This window comes from Astatotilapia calliptera, chromosome 17, assembly GCF_964374335.1.
Source record: "Astatotilapia calliptera chromosome 17, fAstCal68.1, whole genome shotgun sequence".
Lineage (NCBI taxonomy): Eukaryota > Metazoa > Chordata > Actinopteri > Cichliformes > Cichlidae > Astatotilapia > Astatotilapia calliptera.
The window spans coordinates 30734827-30753599 of NC_137438.1; the positions used below are offsets into that span (position 1 = coordinate 30734827).

Sequence of the window (18773 nt, forward strand, 5' to 3'; positions counted from 1 at the left end):
TAAATAAGTTAATAAGTAAGTAAGAATTCAAGAACTTTTCCACACAAAATATAGTCTAAAATTGACCATGTATGTGTGTGTGTGTGTGTATATATATGGATAGAAATAAAATAGAAATAAATACACAGTGACCACCTCTCACCTGGGCTCGCAGTCACTGTGGGCATGCGTCTGCCCAGCCAGGGCTGCTGTCTGAGGCTGAGAGTGCACCAAAGTTGGTTGGACTGTGGGGACATTTGTGGTCACTGGCAGAAGTCCTCCAGCGGACGATGAGGGAGTAGGAGCAGGGAGGGAGACAACAGAGGGCGCGAGCTGGGGACCTAGGATGGCAGTGGTGGGGATGACTGAGGAGGTCAGGGAAGGAGTTGGCAAGACTGATGAATGATCAGAGGAGACTTCACTGGCTATAAGAGATGAAGAGGGCGGGGAGGACACAAAAGGAATAGTGTGGGCTAGAGGAGGGGAGGTGAGCATTTGAGGGGGAACCACTGTTGGTAAAGTGGAAGGTACTGAAGCAGCACTGACAGAAGAAACTGTCTGGGACTGAGGGTGGCTGAAAGCCTGGGGCTGAGGCTGTGCTTGTACCTGTGTCTGGGGTTGTGAGACAGCCTGAGTTACTGGCTGTGGAAGTACCTGTGATTGAAGGATGCTTTGATTCACTGTTGTAGGGGGAGGAGAAGAGGAACAGGGAGGACTGAGATGGATGGCGGAAGGGGTCGAGGATACAGAAAGAGGAGGAAGAGAGGCATCCTGTGTTGTGTTTAAATTAGAAGGGACATGCCCAGCAGCGGCATCCACAGTGGGAATGAGTGTGCTACTCTGTGAAGGGACAGAAGCTGCTGCAGGCTCCAGAAGTGGAGGATGGGTGGAGTGGATGGAGGGTGGGGCAGTGTTGGGCCCTGAATCAAGCTGATTTTGGTTCTGTCGGAGTTCAGAGAATGCTTGGTGTAAGCTGACTGCTCCTGTAGAATGGGACAAGCCCAAACCTTGACCTGGAGTCTGTGATGGAGGTGGAGAAACTGGAAGAGAAAAAGGAAACTATTTTAAGCCACCACATGATTATATGTAATTCCTAGCTCCACCCAGATTACACCGATTTATAGGTCACTGTAACCAAATTATTTAGAACACCCTACATAGTGTGCAGAGCCATTAAATTTGAAATTTCAGCCAGTGTACCACATACATAGTAAGCTATATTACACCTTATCAATTAAGAATCATGTTAAAAACATATCTAAAATCAACAAATTTGGGCAATTTTGGGCAAATTAGATCAGCACTGTCAGAAAATACAGTTAGAATGTTTCTGTTTCTTTTATTCAACTTCATGTGAATTCATGTGATAGAATGACAATTAAGGCCACTCAGGCAACACACGATCTCTACAGGTAATGCACGCAAATGCACACAATCCTTACCCGTCTCAACATGAGGTGCAAGAGAAGGAGAGGTGGGAAGCATTTGTTCCTTCAGCCTCGCCTCGGGTACAAGGCTGACGATAAATCTCCGACCTGCCGAGTGGACCACTTGTGCAGATGGACTGGGTGGGATGCCTAAAAAAGGCAGAAGAGTGAGACACGGCCTGGATATGTTATGACATGTTCTGTTGCAGGTTTTCAGGCTAAAAAAAAAAAGGTGTTTACAAAAGTGTATTTATTGATTTCCATTCAGAAGATCTGAAGGTCCTTGCCACTCAATAAACCTGGTCTCGGATTTATTTTATTTTAAGGCTTTTTCTTTCGTCTTTTTTTTTTATTTTACCTTGCATGGGGGCAGATATTGCAGGATTCTGCTGTTGCGTGTCACCTGCCATCTGCAGATCGACAAGAGAGCATGCATTAAACAATGACAGTTGGTCTGTTAGAGGCAAAGGTAGAGATGACCAGTAAGTTTAGACACACCATAGACAGGCTATAAAAATTCAATAGCAGCAGCAGTGAATAAAATAAAGACTCACTGTTTTCTTTGTCTGGCTGTTGGCATCTCTTTCCAGACCCTTCTCATCAGCGTTCTCTATCACCTCTCTGACCTGTTCAATAAATGACTCTCTCTCGCTCTCCAGGATAAACTCACTCTCGACCTGCATGCACGTTGAAAAGGTCACGCTTAGTCACACGCTTATGAATTTGCAATATAATCAGTCACAAACAGCAATATTTCTTTATATAAGCCTTCTTCCTACATGAGTGTGAGGTAACATACGAGTAGTTTTGCCTTGTGTGAGAGTCTGATGAGAACTCTCCATGAAAGTGCAAGGACTAGAGCATGTACTTCAGTGGTTTTGGATGACGCAGAGCAGATAGCAGGCGCGCCGGCACGTAAAAACAATCCAGCCTTAATACAGAGCTATTAATAGGGATTTACAGACAGTATAACGTGAAGGTTGGATGGCTGAAGCTGACGAGCCAACATTCGCTCATATTCAAAGTAGTAACTGGTCAGCTGTGAGGAAATATTGTTTAATATCCACTCTGGTAACTGTGTGCTGTTGAAACATGCAATTCCACTGACGGGTCATACAAAGTACTATAGTCATTTTTAATTAGATTGCAACGTCAGAATTAAATTTATTTAATTAAAAAAGCTAATGACAAACTTGCTCTCCACGTGGGCTGTTTACATGTATGCAGTCTGCTCAAAAGTAATTGGTTAACAGAACTTAGACTATACGAAATCCTTCAGAACTCAATTCATATACAGAATTTTAGAACAACTATAATTTGGAGCAAGTGGAAATGAATCAAAAACAGTGGATGTGAGTCGTTGTGTGATATTGTGTGCACCATGATCTGGGCAATTTCCTCAGGGTTGTCTCCATCCAAGTCAAACCTAAAGGTCACCATCTTCCTGTTGTGGGTCTCCAGCTGACACTCTGCTACCCTGTCTCCAAGGTTGGAGATCTACATGCAAGCACATCAAGAAATACATACACAGAAAGAAAAGATAATGAATGGAAATAAATAACTTTACTGTAAGTGACACATTTCTAACAACCATTAAATGGATACTTGGTGCAGTAGAAAACAGGGCCTGTTTTTAATTTTGACCTCACAGGACTTATCAGGTGTGCGCTATTACATTGAGAACATTGAGTTTCGCCTTGGTCGTCTTCTCATGGTGTGATCGACTTCGCACAGAACGTCTCTGGTGTCGCTTGGCCGAGCGCCCTTCATGACGACCTCCTCCTCCCTCGTTGCCGTCGCTCAAACCTGAAGTCTCAGAATGGCCACTGAGGTACAACATAAGCAAAACACAGTAAGAGAGAAAGACCTAAAAAGAGCACTGAGTGAGAGAAAGATGTCACAAAGCTTAAATGTCATTCAGAGAAATTGCCTTGATTTCAGGGAAGAGTAACTGTGTGTGTGTGTGTGTGTGTGTGTGTGTGTGTGTGTGTGTGTGTGTGTGTGTACGTGCAAGTATTACCTCTCTATGAATGAGAGAACTTGAGGCGGCTGTAGCTGGGACTGAGGTAACTCTGAAGATTGTGAGGCAGGCTGAAACACACACATACACACAGATACATGCATGAAACTACGCATGACACACACGGGTGTGGTGTCACCACAAACATCAGGAACACTGAAGGGAAGGAAAAATAGCAGGAAGTTATAACAATTAATGCGGGTGTAAAAACAGAAGCAAATGCTAGCTAGATTATAAGAAAAGTAATTTTCAGAAGTTCAAGTAAATCCTGAGAATGTCAAAAACAGAATATGGAACAAGGATGGAATAAACTGTATCCTTTAAATTAGAACTTTATTCAAACTTGTGAAAAACCAAGTCCACACTTACACCTTTCAAAGAAATGATGAGGTTAAGTAGCAGCCAGGTGCTGCTAATCAAATGGACTTGATGAACTGATCATCAGCCAGTGTTCATCTGGAGCATTCAGGTGTCCCACTACCTCCACCCTCCCACCCCCAAGAACAGCCGGTGCAACGCTCAGAGAAACTGCGAATTACCCAACCCACATCTCAGACTCTACGGGCCTCAGTTAGCATGTTAAATTCTAAAGTTCATGACAGTACAACTAGAAAGTGACCGAGTATGGAGTACACAGTCTCTTCTCTTTAAAAAGAACATGGCAGCACAGCTTAGGTTTTCAAAGCCACATCTGAACAAACCACAAGACGTGTGGAGCAATGTTCATGGACAGCCAAGAGCAAAGTAGTGATGTTTGACCGTAATTCACAGCACCACGTATAGAGAAAAGCAAACACAGCATATCAACTGTCAAGCACGGCAGTGGAGACGTGACGATTTTGCACACCATGAACTCCTTTGTGTACCAAAGTTGCTAAAGTCAAATCTGAGGCCATCTGTCCCACACCTAAAGCTCGGCCAAAGTTGTATCATGCAACAAGACAATGATGTCACAGCAAATCAGCAATTCTGAGTGGCTGAGAAAGAATCAAGCTGCAGCAATGACCCATTCAAAGTCCAGACCCCAGCCTGACTGAGATGCTGTGGCAGGACTTTAAGAAAGCTGTGCATAAACAAACGCCTCAATGAACCGAACCAATATGAACCAAGAAGAGTTACTGATCAGTTCCACAGGACATTATATTTATTTTTAAACTAATCAAAAAATTTGGTTTTGCAGGTTCAACATGTTTTTTCTATTTTTTTAACTCACTCCACCAACAAGACGCGTAAGTTTTTCCAGCAATTATTAACTGACTGTATATTGTTACACTTAAACCCACAAAAGGCAATTAAAACAACACAAAACTGTAGCTGTGCATTTCCATTTCTTACTCGCAAAACTTTAACAAACAGAATTATCATATAACAATACTCCAGGATGCGCATTTCAGATTAAAAAACAAGAACTTCGTAACATCTTTGTGAGGTCCTATCAGTAGAAAGTGTGATGGTGGTTAAAAAAAAAAAAAAAAAAACTTCATGCATGAGTTCCAAGATTTTTTAAATTTGGGAAAATTCTCATTTCATTCACTTTTGGTGGGTTCGACCATCTATAACCAGTACCTGAGGGGGGGCTTCCATGGGGGTATCAGGCGGGGCGCTGACTACACTGATGATTGGCACCACCGTGGCCAAAGCCTGAGGCACAGATGTGGGTACGGGAGTAGGAGGAGGAGGGGAAACAATAGTAGGCACCACCCCAACAGGGACTGGCAGAGGAGAGGGAGGGGGAGCCATGGCCGCGCTTGGCTTTGTGACGGCAATAGACAGCAACGGAGAAGGAAGGGTCACCAAAGGAACGGTAGAGGTAGGTGGAGTTACACCAGGCTGAGAAGGAAGGAGGAACAGAGGGAAAGAGAAAAGAAAGGAGAAAAGAGAAAGAAGAAGATAAGGAAGAGGAGATGAGAAAAGGACGGGAGCAAAGTCATGAGGGGATAAGGAAGTAGAAAAACCCAGCCAGGGATCAGACATGACAAGCATGGACAGACTGAATCTGGGTCTTTACTGGTCTCCATGATAAATCATGTTAAAATAAAGACGTCAAAGGAGCGAGTCATCCACAGTTCCAACACATTACTGACATGTTTCACACCCTTAACAAAAACTTAACCAAGCAAGACAACAGGACCGTACATCAAGCCTGTTAGTAAGGACATACCAAGCTCTGAAACCAAACAACACACACTGTGTGACAGAACAGCTGGGTGATACACACACCACTGGAAGACCATGCAACAACAGAGCAAACCCTACAGACAACGTGCAATACGGCTTTACAATGTAGATGGGCAACACTCTCAACACCACATCACAAATGGGAAAAGAAGGCTAAAAACCTTCAAGAGTCAAGATATGGAAACACTGTAAACGAAAACAGCTTTCTATTTTTAGTCTTCAAGATCCAACGTCCTGAATAAATATTATTACCTACTGCTTGGTGTCGTGTGTTATAAAAGAAATACATACAGTAACAATAAAAACTGCATGTTTGCAGAAATGGTGAAAAGAAAACTTAACAGCTAAAGAAACAAAACCGAAAATATTGCTTAATATTTGAATCATCGGCTGTCTTTTACTCAAAGATTCAATCTACACGTTTAGAAAAACACATTTTTAATCGTTTACAGCAAGGCAAAGATACTACATTCATTTTTATATACAAAAAAATATCAATCAAGTTGGTTAATGGTGTGTTTAAGTGGCCAATCTCACTGTTTGAAACAATGAAAATTATACTAAAAGGTTTAAAAATAAAAAAAATGCAAGTCATGAAATCATTACTGTAAAACTAAAAGACTAAAATATCCGTGCAATGAAATTTAAATTTAAATTCCATATTTTGTGTTACTCTTTATAATTCTTTAATATATAATTTGTTAGATAGTGAATCAATTTTTGTAGTTTTGCACAGATCCACAGTTAAAATCAAATAATCGAAATGTAATTCAAGTGCAGACTTTCTGCTTTATCCAAGGGGTTAAATACTGTATTAGTTGTGTAGTAATTATAACCACTTTATACACCGTCCCTGATGTCCAGAGGCTAAAAATAACCAGACGATGGACTGACAAACAGTTTCATGGCCAGGAGAGACCTGTTTCATTATCATGATAAATAAAGGAGACATAATATCTGGAGTGGATACAGCATCCCAAAAAGATGTCAGTGTAAATGAAGGAAGAAATAAAGACTACAGATGAACTCAATATAACTTGTACTAAAACGATGCCCATGGGCTCTAGTGTTAAGGTCATCGACTTCAAAGACAATCAATTCTAATATTTAAAATTATGTCCGTTTGTCCAATTACTTTTGAGCATCTGAAAATCAGGGCTTGTGTATAAAAATAGCTAAAATTCCTAAACAGTTAATGCAAAATTGTTGTTAAACCCCTTAAATCAAAGCTAAAAGTCTGCACTTCAATCACGTGTCGACTGCTTTACTTAAAACGCACTGCAGTGGAGTACAGAGAAGAAAAAAAACAAAACACTCTTTTTCCAACAAAATATTGACTTAGCCTTAATACCAAACTAAATACTGGACTATTACTGGAAATACTGCCCATCTCCATTTCCGTGCTCATGTGTTTGTTGTCCATGCTTTTACTAAGGTGGTCAGTGAGAGCATGTGGGGTAAACAAAGATGCACTGTCAGGAGAATACACAGCTCTACTCAAAAGGTCTATGTTCTGTTCAAAGGATTCAGTTAATACATCACAGTTTCACGTGAGGACAGAGACAAACAGGCACAGCCACTTACAGTACAACAAACTACAGTGTCAATTACGACGATACCTGAGACAGAGCTAGCTGAGCAACTTGGTACAGAAGATAAAGGTGCTCTAAACTGGGAGATGGACTTAAGTCACAAAACTAAACACGCAACCACACGGCGTACCACACAAACACAATGATATACAAGTGGATACGTAAAAACACGTAAAAACAAACCCGGTGGTAAACACAGGCAGCATGCCCACGAGCAAGCCAGAAAATGGAAAGAAAAACAGAAGAAAAGTGAAGAAAGCAGAACATGCAACAAGACAAAATAACTGAGAAACAGCAGGTGGAATGCCTAACTACATATCCACAGATGCGTATGTGCATTTGTCTCTGGGTATTCGGGTACAGAAGTGAGGAAATACTAATGGCAACTTTTACTCTAGCCCTGAGGTGAAATAACAGACACTGTTATGAATTGTGTGAATTGTGAATGAATTGCGTTTAGCAGATTTGTTTCAGATTAGAATTTAAAATGTGGGCGAGCAGTTGCATTATATGCATAAGTGTGTAAATAACTAAAGATAAATGCAGATATACGAGCCATCAGGCACCTTTAAAAAGACCTATCACCACCCACATGTACAATTAGGAACACTTCAATCTAAGCCAATCCAGTATGCCATAATAACCCACAATCACTTTACTGTTAAAAAGTTAAACTATCAACTTTCTAGAAATGTCAACAAAAATAAAAACTTAAAATTTACATTTATGGAAATGCTGCTTTAGTGGATTGGGTTAGGTTACACAGTGTTAATATATAAATGAATGTATATTTAAATACTCAATCTAGAATAGAATCTCTTTGAAAAGAAAGAGTCCTAGCTAAAAACACATATAGATATATATTTAACAAATACAACTATAACTGTACCTGTGCAGGTGACTGTGGCAGAGATGTGTGTGTGGGGCTTTGAAGTGATGTGCTACTCTGGCTAGATGAGGCAACCTGGAGAGGGACAAACAGAGAAACGTGGGTGAGAGAAAACAGTGTAGATCAGGGGTGTCCAACTCCAGTCCTCGAGAGCTACTGTCCTGCAGCTTCTAGATGCATCCGTGTCTCGACACACCTGAATCAAATCAATGGCTTGTTACCAGGCCTTTGCCAAACTTGATGGCATGCTGAAGAGGTAATCCAATTTGATTCAGCTGTGTTGGAGTAGGGATGCATCTAAAATCTGCAGGACAGTAGATCTCGAGGACTGGAGTTGGACTCCCCTGCTGTAGATATTTACATAAACAAAGATACTCTTTATGTGTTTGACACCGAACAAAATGGTTAATTTAGCAAACTGCCAAAAGATAATATGGCTGCATTCTGACAAAATAAGTGTTACAATAAAAATGTAAATGTGACCAAATTATAAAGGGTCATAATATAAATGAAATAATTGACTATAATTTATTGCTCAATCAAAGTTCAGTTCTTTGGACCCCACAGCGTACTGATTAACACATTGAAATTACTCCTGTAGTTGGGAGTAGTCCACTTTGAGCTACATTTGAGCCAACACAAAGAGCTGTGAGCAAGGCTTCACCTCCTCTAACTGACCTCACTAAACTGGGCCTCTTAACTGAGGCCCTGAGAGTTTTGCAGGTTGCCGCTCCAAATAAAGCTTGAGGTGATAAATTTCCACCTTTCTGTTCAAATCTAACTCCCAATAACTAATATGTAGGTGGCCAAAACACCGAGACTTGAAAATAATGCTAAAAACCAATGCCTACCTGTTGGGCAGTCCCAGAAAGTGGTGGCTGTGTGCTGGCAGGGACCAAAGCAGGTCCTGAAGTTGGCTGAGGGGAGGACACCTGAGTCTGCTGTTAAGAGTCAGATTTAGAGAGAGAAAGACAGAAAAATGGAAAGACAGGACCAGATGCAACGTCGTAGGACAAAACAATGGAGGATGGAGGAGAGAAATTGAGAGAGATTATGGACAAGAGAGAGTAAAAGAGAGAAAAAGACAATTAGAACATGTTTGTAGCTTTTGGATCCAACAGTATGCATGAGTACAAACACAAGGCAGTTCTGCTCTTCTCTAGCAATCATTTTTAATCTAGATCTTCCTCTTGTGTATGCACACATGCAAACAGACACGTATACTCTAATCCGATGACAGATATATGCACACTGATATCTAATGTATGCATATACGCAGCTTGTAGTATAGCATGTACAACAGTATGGGCACGGCACTGGGGTTAGGCAGGGTGTAAGTAGGATTTATTTAACATGCAGGTCAGGACCTAAGTCATTAACAGTGATGATAAAAAGGTGTTATATAGCCAACAGAGCACAGAGTAAAAATTGGAATACTCTCTATGAATTAACTAAGATGTTTTAAAACACTTGCTGCTTTTTCAGATTTCATCCTAACACCACATGTCCTGTTCATGGCCCTACCTCTGACTCTGACAGAAAGTCTGATTCACTTGAAATGATGCAGGCTTTCTTTTGAGTCAACTTATCATTTCAATTGTATATTTGATTTTCAATCCTTTGAATTTCATGATGGTCATCACCCTGACAGGCTCCTGTGTTCACTTAACGAATTCTTCAAATACTCTACAGTAGCACAGAGATGACTACAACCAATCCACTGATGACTGAACCCTTAGAAGGCCGGAAGCAACTGTATACTTGTCGTGAAGCTCATCCTGAGAAAATATGGGGAAAGCTTACGCAAGTACGGTACGTTGCACCAGACGTACGACTACCTAGCTTTCTCTAACATTACAGGGAGTAACACAAACACATAAGAGGTTGCACATACGCAATATTTAGTAAATAACGTTGCTAAAAAGATCAAGAACTTAATATAAATGAGATGGAAAAAAAGAGCTACTGATGGACGATGAAAAGGAAAATGAATAAAGGAAAGAAAGTAAACAAGAATGTCAGCGTTCTAAGGGTTTAAAGAATTTCAGCTGTGACCTTTGAACCCTGTGTAGGAAGTTGATTTTCATTGTGGGCAGGAAATGATAACATAATATGTTAAATTAAAGAACTGGCTCGAAGCCAAGCTCTTTAGCATTTACAACACAAATTGTGAAACACACAGATGAACGTCTCTCTGCATGGTTACATTGCTATTTTGTCTAAGCCTCCTTTAGTTTTGTTGTATGTTTCTGTGTGTTTAAGCATACAAATCAGCAAAGTCTTACAGCTTTATGTGAATTCAGACGTTGCGTTAAATGTCATAAAATGATATCAAATGTGCGCACGTCGACGTCTTAAAGATGCCTTTTTTAAAATGTACATCTAGATTATTCATCTTAACCATTAACCTTTAAACTCCAGATCAAACTGACTTTGGATTTGTATGGGCTAAAATTCAAGTATACTGTAGACACAGTATACCAGCACAAACACACATTTCTCATATACTTTCATATATGAACATACAGACAAAATATTACTTACTGATAACACCAAAAATTCACAACATAAACACAGAGAAGAAGGGAGCTTAGACTCGGCTCATAAAGCTTTTACACCACAGAGTGTCCCAAAGAGTCTTACTTTCAACGTAATTATCCATTTACTAAAAATAATGCCTCGAATGTTAAACTTAAAATTAAATGGTTCTGGTTTCATGTTTTTAACCAAAATATTTGAAAGAATCACCCCTTTTCCTTTAATGCTGTTGAAGAATGAAGAAACTACGAAGGCAGACTCTCTGTGGTGCTTGCACGACAGAAAAGGGGGGATTAAATCACAAAGACTACATGATGACATAAAGAGAAAAAAAAATACCATAAATAAAATATGGAGGAAAAAAAACAACAGGGATTGGTGTAACAGACTCTGGGTCAGATTACCAATAAAATTCAATTTCTTTTGCTAGATTGCACAACATTGTTCCAATTATTTACTGGCTACGGGGTCCAAGAACAAGACTGTTAGAAGGATAATATATAAAAAAAAAAACTGCCAATCTGTGAGCTGTTAATAATTTATAATCAAAAGCAGAAAATACCATAATTTAGGAATTACAGTTTAACCATCAATCAAAACATTCTATGTAAAATTTTGGTATAAATTTCAAAATCTAAACTAGTAACTGACCCAGAGGTCTAGGTGTGGTTTCTAGTTCTAAACATTGTACCAGAGGGGGGTTAGCGGCCTGCATGGCCAGCAGTGACTCGTGGTATGTCATATCAGGTTGAGCTGGCACCATTCCCCCGTGCCGGGCCCAGGAGCTCTGGATCAGAGACTCCAGCTGATTTGATGACGACCCCCCAAGCGGGAGCTCGGACGATGGTGTGGTGGGCAGAAAGTTCTGCACTGAAGGCGGATGCCCCTGGGGATCTGCGTGAAGAACTCCCCCTGGTGAATCGTAAGGCGCAGTGGAGGACGAGCGAGGGATGGACTGAGCAGCTGAGGACTCGAAGGAAGGAGGAAGAGGTGGCGGAGGTGGTGACTGGAACTCTCCTGCATCAGAGGAGGTCAGAGAGTCGCTGGAAGGATCGGGACTTCTGTCTTTTACAGTCAAACCTGCGTGGTGAAGGAGGAGACTTCCCGGAGGTAAAGGGAGCTCCGGACTCACGTAAGAGTACAGCTCTTCTGTCACTGGCTGCAGACGACTATATGTGCCGGAGCCACTGGATCCCGTCCCAGGGCTGTCCTCTAGAGGGAGGTCCATAGAACTCCGTCTGGCCCGGTAAAGTCTGGATGCCAGGAGGCTTGGATCTCCAGCAGCGGCTGCAGCTGCAGCGGCTGCAGCTAAATGAAACTCAAAAACACTTCCGGTAGGTGGCGGGGCGTCGGCCATTACTGGAGGTGCAGAAATAGGAAAGGAGGATGAGGAAGCATGCTGTGGACCATAGCATCCCTCGGATGATGAAGAAGACATAGAGCCAACCGTGGATGCACTCATGGGGGGTAAGGGTGGCGGTATTGGACTGTGTGCACTCATTCTTTGCAGGATATGAGGATGTAAGAACCCTGCTTGAGATGGAGGACCAGGATCAAAACCCAAACCAGCAGCTGCAGCTGCTGCCTGCCTCTGCTGATGGAAAAGCTGGTGTGCAGTCATTGGGTAGCCTCCATATGCCATTGCTTCATAATGGTCCAATAAGGCTGCTTGATTTAGATTGAGTCTCCTCACTGCTTCCTCGTGCTCTGCTCTCATGTCTTTGAACCCATAAAAACTTGGATCAGATTGTCCTGGGAGATGGAGGGGTTCCCCAACACCAAGTCTTTGAGCAGCTGCTGCAAAACCAGGATTAACCATGAAGAGAGAAGGAGCCTCAACACCCTCCATGCCAGAAAAAGGGTGGAGGCTGCTCCCGTAACGAGGGTAAGCAGGCTGAAAGTGTCGGGTATGCGCCTCGAGAATGGAAGTGCTCTTGCGTCTCTGAGTGTTGTAGGCCTTTGGAGGCCCAGTAGGAGGAGGTGAGAAGGAAATGGGACGCTCAGGGATAGAGGGGAAGAAAATAGTCGGGGGGTCTGGGAGAGTTGGAAGAGGGACGTTCCCTCCTGCTCCCCCTCCTGTGCTTGGTCCTCCGCTGAAAGGGTGTGGCATTGAATGCTGCTGTGACAGTGAGATACAATGGATTTAAGAATGACACTCAGAGAGAATGACACAGAACCACAGTAAAGGCCCAATGAAATGGAGAAAAAGAGCATAATTTCAAAGAACACCCCAAAATAAAAAGGGGGATGGGGGTAGTCACCTTCTACACTTAAAGGAAAATTATGTGGTTAAAAGCTGTTTAACAAAGTGAACCAAACTGGTAATGAAGAGATGGGAAACTGGTTACAATAGACAGATGAAATCACACACAGCTACAGCACAAAGACACAAGACAAGACAGAAAAGGACAGATATACACCATCACAGGTGGAGAGAAAGTGAGTTATAAAATGCAAAGAGAGGAAAGGTTGTCTCAAAGGTTGACATTATCCTAATGCATCTGCAATCAGGAAAATTGTGTTTTATTTCAAACATATCTCTGCAAAATGTTGACCTTTTAAGCAGCCAGCTGCCACTTGCAAGGAAAGGTAGACTGCAACACTTTCCAGAAAGTGCAAATATCTTCTCACAGATTCTTCAACCATCACCTACGTCAGCGGTCCCCAAGCCTCGGGCCGCGAGAGCTGAGGCTCGGGTGTGAAATTTATGGTTTTCAGGGCTTTTATTGTTAACTCTGTTTCCCTAGGTCTTTTCCCGTGTTGTAGTTGTGCGTCTTATTTTGTTTACGCGTTACCATTGTGACCAGAGAGCATTCAGGGGCAGAGAGGAAAATCTCCTCCTGAAATGCGCCAACTCTCAATGCTGTTGGTGCATTTAAGGAGGACGCTGCTAATAAAGTTACAAAATTACACGGCAAATATGCGTTTATTATTACATTTACAAAATACCACAGTTTTTGTCTTGGTCGTATCATTTAATTTTGTTGTATTTATCTGTGACACCTTAAAGGCCGGTCTGTGAAAATATTGTCTGACATTGAACCAGTCCGTGGCGGAAAAAAGGTTGGGGACCGCTGACCTACGTCACATCTTCGCTGTCTCTGCATGTTATGGGAACATCCTGCATTGTTTTTATACCAAATTGCTGTAAAGTAACCAGTTTTCCTGATTCAGGATGCACATTTTATTAGAGCATTTGACTACAGAGCAGGGTTAAAGTAAAGTGCAATCACTGCGTATTTAATAGGACTATGCGGTGGCCAGTGGAGGCCGAGAGAGTTTTATAGAGACGTATGTCTAGAATCAAAGACTCACAAAAGAGTCTGAAAATCTAAATGGAAAAAAAAGTGAGCACGTAATACACGTATTTTTGTGTAACAGGCTTGCTACACTAACCCTTACAGGAAGTTTGAGAACTTAAGTAGCGCTAATCTAAGCATACTACATCTAGTTCATGTAAAGTATCCTTTATGCCAGCTGTTGTTCTTCTAACTCACCATTTTAACTTTTACTGAATTTCTCTGAAGCAATGAGCTTTTATATTTTCTATATTTAATAGTGCAAATGTACATTTCTTAAGATCAACAAAGGACCTTATCCTGGTTGCTTAAACCAGAAAAATGTTCAAATCGTAACCAAGAAAAATAATCAGCACTGAAACAAACTGCATCAGTTAGTAATATGTACATGGTGTCATATTGTGTTTCCATATGCAGCATCACTTGGAACTTTTCAATAATGCAATTTTGCATTTTTATAAATCTTTCATTTCAGACTCAATGTGGCCCATGTCCATCATCTTTTTCTCTCTCGTCCTCTTTGGTTCCACCACTATGGCCCAATTATCTCTTTAGAACCTACAGGGGTTGAGAACAGGGCAGGTAGGCTGGCCCGCCGCTGCCTGGCCCTGGGCTGAGACGAGGCAGAGTGAAGGGGCAGGACTGTCTCCAGGGCCTTGGAGAGGCACCTAGTGAATGTGTCCCTCTCTGATGTGAGAGGTGTGCATGATGAGGCAGTGGTGTAAGGGGACGAGGAGGACAGGTCTGGAGGTGTGGCGGGCTGTTTTGGAGGAACAACCAGGGGCGGAGGAACGTGAGAAAAGGAGTAGGAGGAAGGGGGAACGCAAACAGACATGCTACGACATCGACGGTGGTGCGACACAGGCTGCAGGCCAGGGAGGGTTGATGGAAGAGGGAGTGACCAACATGAAAAACAAACACAAAAAGAAAAAAAAAGCAGGAGAAAAGGTACTTAAACACAGATTGCAGCAGTTATAGCGAAACTTAAAATAAAAACCAAATCATACCATAAATAAAAGCCACAGTTTTACAGTTTTTACATCATCGAAAAAACCCCCAACAAAACAATTACAGTTATTTTGTGAGCGAAAATGTTTCAGATTTATAAACAACAGGTTTCTCAATGGAGCTAATCATTTGCAAGTCATCTATCATACCGTTAAAAGTGTCCAGTTTCACAAATATCACAAAGACACAAAAATAAACTGTAAATTAAAGAAACAGACTTCAAATAGAACAAAGAATGATTTTTCAAAATAACTCATTAGGACCTCATTTGATGTTAGAAACAAGCCAGTCTGTCTATTTCACCACCTCCAAAAATTGGCTTTGATGAGAAAATAAGCTTCCTGAGTAATTCAGTTGCAGTTCAAAGAAAGCCTTGAAAGGACATTATTTAGTTATATAGTCAATCGGTGTACATCTAGGTGAACAACAGCAGTCTCAGTCTGTGTGGATGCTGGTAATTTAGAAGTCAGATGAGGGCATAGAAACCAGAAGTCATCGCGTGTAATGGCGAAAATTAAAATTAAAACGTTCACCTCTCCATTACCACTACTTTTAACAAGAAATGTGATTCATACGCTCCAGATATAAATAAGTCAACCTAGATCTAAATCTTGGCCACTAAGAGAAAGCGCATAAAACTATGTCAGGTCCTTGAGAAAAAATATCTAATGCATTGTAAATAAATAATGACCTGCGAGTGATCTCAACATGTTCCTGTTTGACGTGTGTCCAAACAGATGTGCCCGACTATGAATGAATAAAACAAATGAAATACACCAAACAGAAAGAAATAACAGAATGACCGCAAAAATGAAATTTATAACTGTAAAGGAAAAAATATATAGAGACACAAGGACAGGAAAGCAGGGTTTAAAGACAGAGAAGAAAGGTGGTAACTGTCTGATAATGAGAGATGCTTTTTTTGGAATAAAGAGAGTACTCACCGACATCCAAGGTACAGATGATGACATATGGTACTACGCTGGTAGTACAGACATAATACGTCTGACTATGTTTGACCTTACTGATGGATTAAAGTGGCTGAAATATTATAACTGCCATAATGGGTTAAATGTTGAAGGCTGCATGCCTCAGTGAAGAATAAGTCAAATCAGTGCCTTGTGTTATTTATCTTCCTGAAGTGTAATAAAGTTACCATCTTCAAGTAAAAGCCAATTAACTGCATTCTTTTATTTTTATAAATACAGGCGGCTGAAATTCCCCACACCATTTCGAAACACCGCAAAATTCATTCCAACTCACTCCCACTCCAACACATGAAGCAGCGCTCACTGCAAACTGACGAGTCATGTTTAATCACATCCGTGAGCATCGAGAACATTCTAACCGTCACCGATGTGGCATGACTGTCACGTGTAGTGACTCTTTTGAATGAAAGCTCCACTTACCATTGGCTGCAGCGGCTGGGCGTAGCCCGGGTGCTGCTGTGGGGTAGCGGAGGGGGTGGGGGGATAGGGGGTCTGGGGCTGGGGCTGGGAAGGAGGCTGGCTAGAAGGGGGGCAGCTGTACGACATGGTCAGCTGACCCAGGTGGGGGGAGTCTGAGGAGAAAACAGAGGAACCCTGGCCACTGTCCACGCCTCCTTCAGCTGACAGGGACACAAAAACAGACTTTTTACTGGAGTAAACTTTTCTAATGCCCGACTCTAAATACTGTATCGAATTTGAAAAGTGGGCCAAGAATGGCTGCTTCTGATTTGAAGGAATACATTTAAACTTGATGCTAGAAAACCTTCCTGGCCTTGGTGGGCAAATATAACAATTGTTGAAATCGACTATTTAGACTAGACCTCCTTATCTGGGTACTTACATGTGTGTGAGATGCTCGCCTGCTGATAGAGAAGCTGGTGCTGCTCCACTTCGGTCTCCTCGGTCTCTGCCTGCAGACAAGCATGCACAGGAGAGGGTCAAACTGAAGCAAAATAAGAATAAAACTCCTATTTCTCTGACCCTAATGTAAAAAAATGACTCCACCATATGATAGGAAGAGCAAGCAGTGGATAGACATGACTGATATGCTTACATGTTGGAAAAACAGGGCTTTAAGTAACTGACTAAAAAGTGAAAAACCTAACATACCAGATCTCAGTGTGCTCTTGTAGGAGGATGTGCCACCTTCAAATGTTTGATAGTAAGTCCCAATCCTTACTGTGAACTGCTCTTCGAGACTCTTTTGGTTGGTTGTAATCATTTGAAAAGAAAAAAAAAAACACTTGCGGCTGCCAGTGGTACCCCTCAGCCTCCTGGTAGATACACCTATCTACCTACATGTCCTAATTCTTGAGCTTGTGCAGTAGATGGCTAAGTAATTGTTTTCATTACAAACCTTAAAAAGAATACTAAACTGCACCAAAATCAGTCTGCTGGTTCAATAGACTTATTAAAGTGCTTTTTAACTTAGACACCAAACTAATGCGATGCCCGTCAGTCCGACAGACCTGTGTGTGTGAAGCTTTGTGTGTATCGTGTTGTTGCTGTTGCTGCTGCTGCTGCTGTTGTTCTGCCTCCAGCTTCCTCTTCTCCTGTTCCTCTCGTACCAGCTGCCTCTGCTCTCGCTTCCTCCGGATCAGAGACACGCGGTCCTTGATGGCCTTGGCCATGGTCTTATGGTCAGCCTCAGCAACATAGCCAGACTCAACCTGCGGGATTGAAGAGAAGTCACTCAGAGACACAAAAAAAAAAAGGCACAACTCCATTTAACGCCATTCATCATTCCTATATGAATGAATGTCCCATTTCCATCTCTCATTACAATATATTTCTTTCCTCATTCCCATATATCTCCTCTGTCCTTCCTAAATCCATCATTTTCTCCCTCTGACATCCATTATTCCACAATGAATAGAGTAATAAATGGATTTATTCCTATTCACTGTACTCACCATTTCTTGGGCCACATCTTCGGGGACGTCCTTGTTCAGGTCAAAGGAGAACTCGATGGCTTCGTTGTCTTTGTATTTTCCTGCAAACATGTTAAAAATTGCCAATCAGGCAATTACCTATAGTATTAATGTACTGTTACTGGTTGCCCAACAAAACATGCGCTTTGGTTTTTGACCAGTTTAATATATCTGAACTAGAGATGGCACGATACCACTTTTTTATGTCCGATACCGATACCGATATCATAAATTTGGATATCTGCCGATACCGATATGAATCCGATATAGTGTTTTTTAATCAACAAAACTGTTTTTTAAATATCTTGCTGCATTTTGCAAGTCTGCAAGTTCATACTCAAGTTTAAAACAACAACTACACTAAAGCTATTCTGTTATACCTGTATACAAAAAAAATATTTCATAGTTCAGCAATACTGATCAATCTAATAAACTTAAACCTACACCATCCTCCCTATTCTGGTATTTTAAAGAGTACTTAGCGTAAATATTAAGCAACCTAACTAATAGGGTTCCAACTCCCAGCAACAACAAAATTAAATAAATAAAAAAGTAGGGAACCACCCCTCACGCGCCACCTCATGATGCTTAATCGACGTAATCAACCTTAATTTGATGCAGTGTGAAAAAAAATGCACAGAAATCAATTATTTTTCAAGAAATATTAAATAGATTCAACATCTTTCTTCAACAAAATTGCAGACTGCACAGATGGTACCTTCCCAAAGGAAAAAGTACTATAGCTTACTAGGGTATATATATTAGACTTAATAGTCACTATATACAGTAATTGACTTCTATTCATTTTACATCAAATTAAAACTTTGGGTGTCAGATAATTATTTATTAAAAGCTCGACATTTTAAATGAGAATAAGAAAGAAAAGTATGTCTTTGTGCCCCCTTTTCCCAGTTAATGCCCTA

At 41.3% G+C, this 18773-nt stretch overlaps 1 protein-coding gene across 11 annotated transcripts in view; it reads right to left on the bottom strand.

Annotated features, from left to right (window-relative positions):
• Window positions 1-18773, bottom strand: part of wnk1b (WNK lysine deficient protein kinase 1b) — a 91701-nt gene that overhangs the window by 13381 nt on the left and 59547 nt on the right. For 7 of the 11 annotated variants that reach the window (XM_080291645.1, XM_080291641.1, XM_080291647.1 and 4 more), the window contains exons 8-21: window positions 17833-17912; window positions 17389-17589; window positions 16761-16830; window positions 16340-16539; window positions 8937-9026; window positions 8086-8160; window positions 4993-5256; window positions 3427-3497; window positions 3082-3232; window positions 2787-2903; window positions 1961-2083; window positions 1765-1816; window positions 1422-1556; window positions 143-1019 (exon numbers count right to left, since the gene is read on the bottom strand). In XM_080291645.1, the coding sequence (XP_080147771.1) occupies window positions 143-1019; window positions 1422-1556; window positions 1765-1816; window positions 1961-2083; window positions 2787-2903; window positions 3082-3232; window positions 3427-3497; window positions 4993-5256; window positions 8086-8160; window positions 8937-9026; window positions 16340-16539; window positions 16761-16830; window positions 17389-17589; window positions 17833-17912 (2506 nt within the window). Of the gene's footprint in view, window positions 1-142; window positions 1020-1421; window positions 1557-1764; window positions 1817-1960; window positions 2084-2786; window positions 2904-3081; window positions 3233-3426; window positions 3498-4992; window positions 5257-7223; window positions 7302-8085; window positions 8161-8936; window positions 9027-11314; window positions 14471-16339; window positions 16540-16760; window positions 16831-17388; window positions 17590-17832; window positions 17913-18773 lie in introns of those variants that run through there. The other 4 variants (XM_080291643.1, XM_080291646.1, XM_080291648.1 and 1 more) reach the window with 4 other exon arrangements.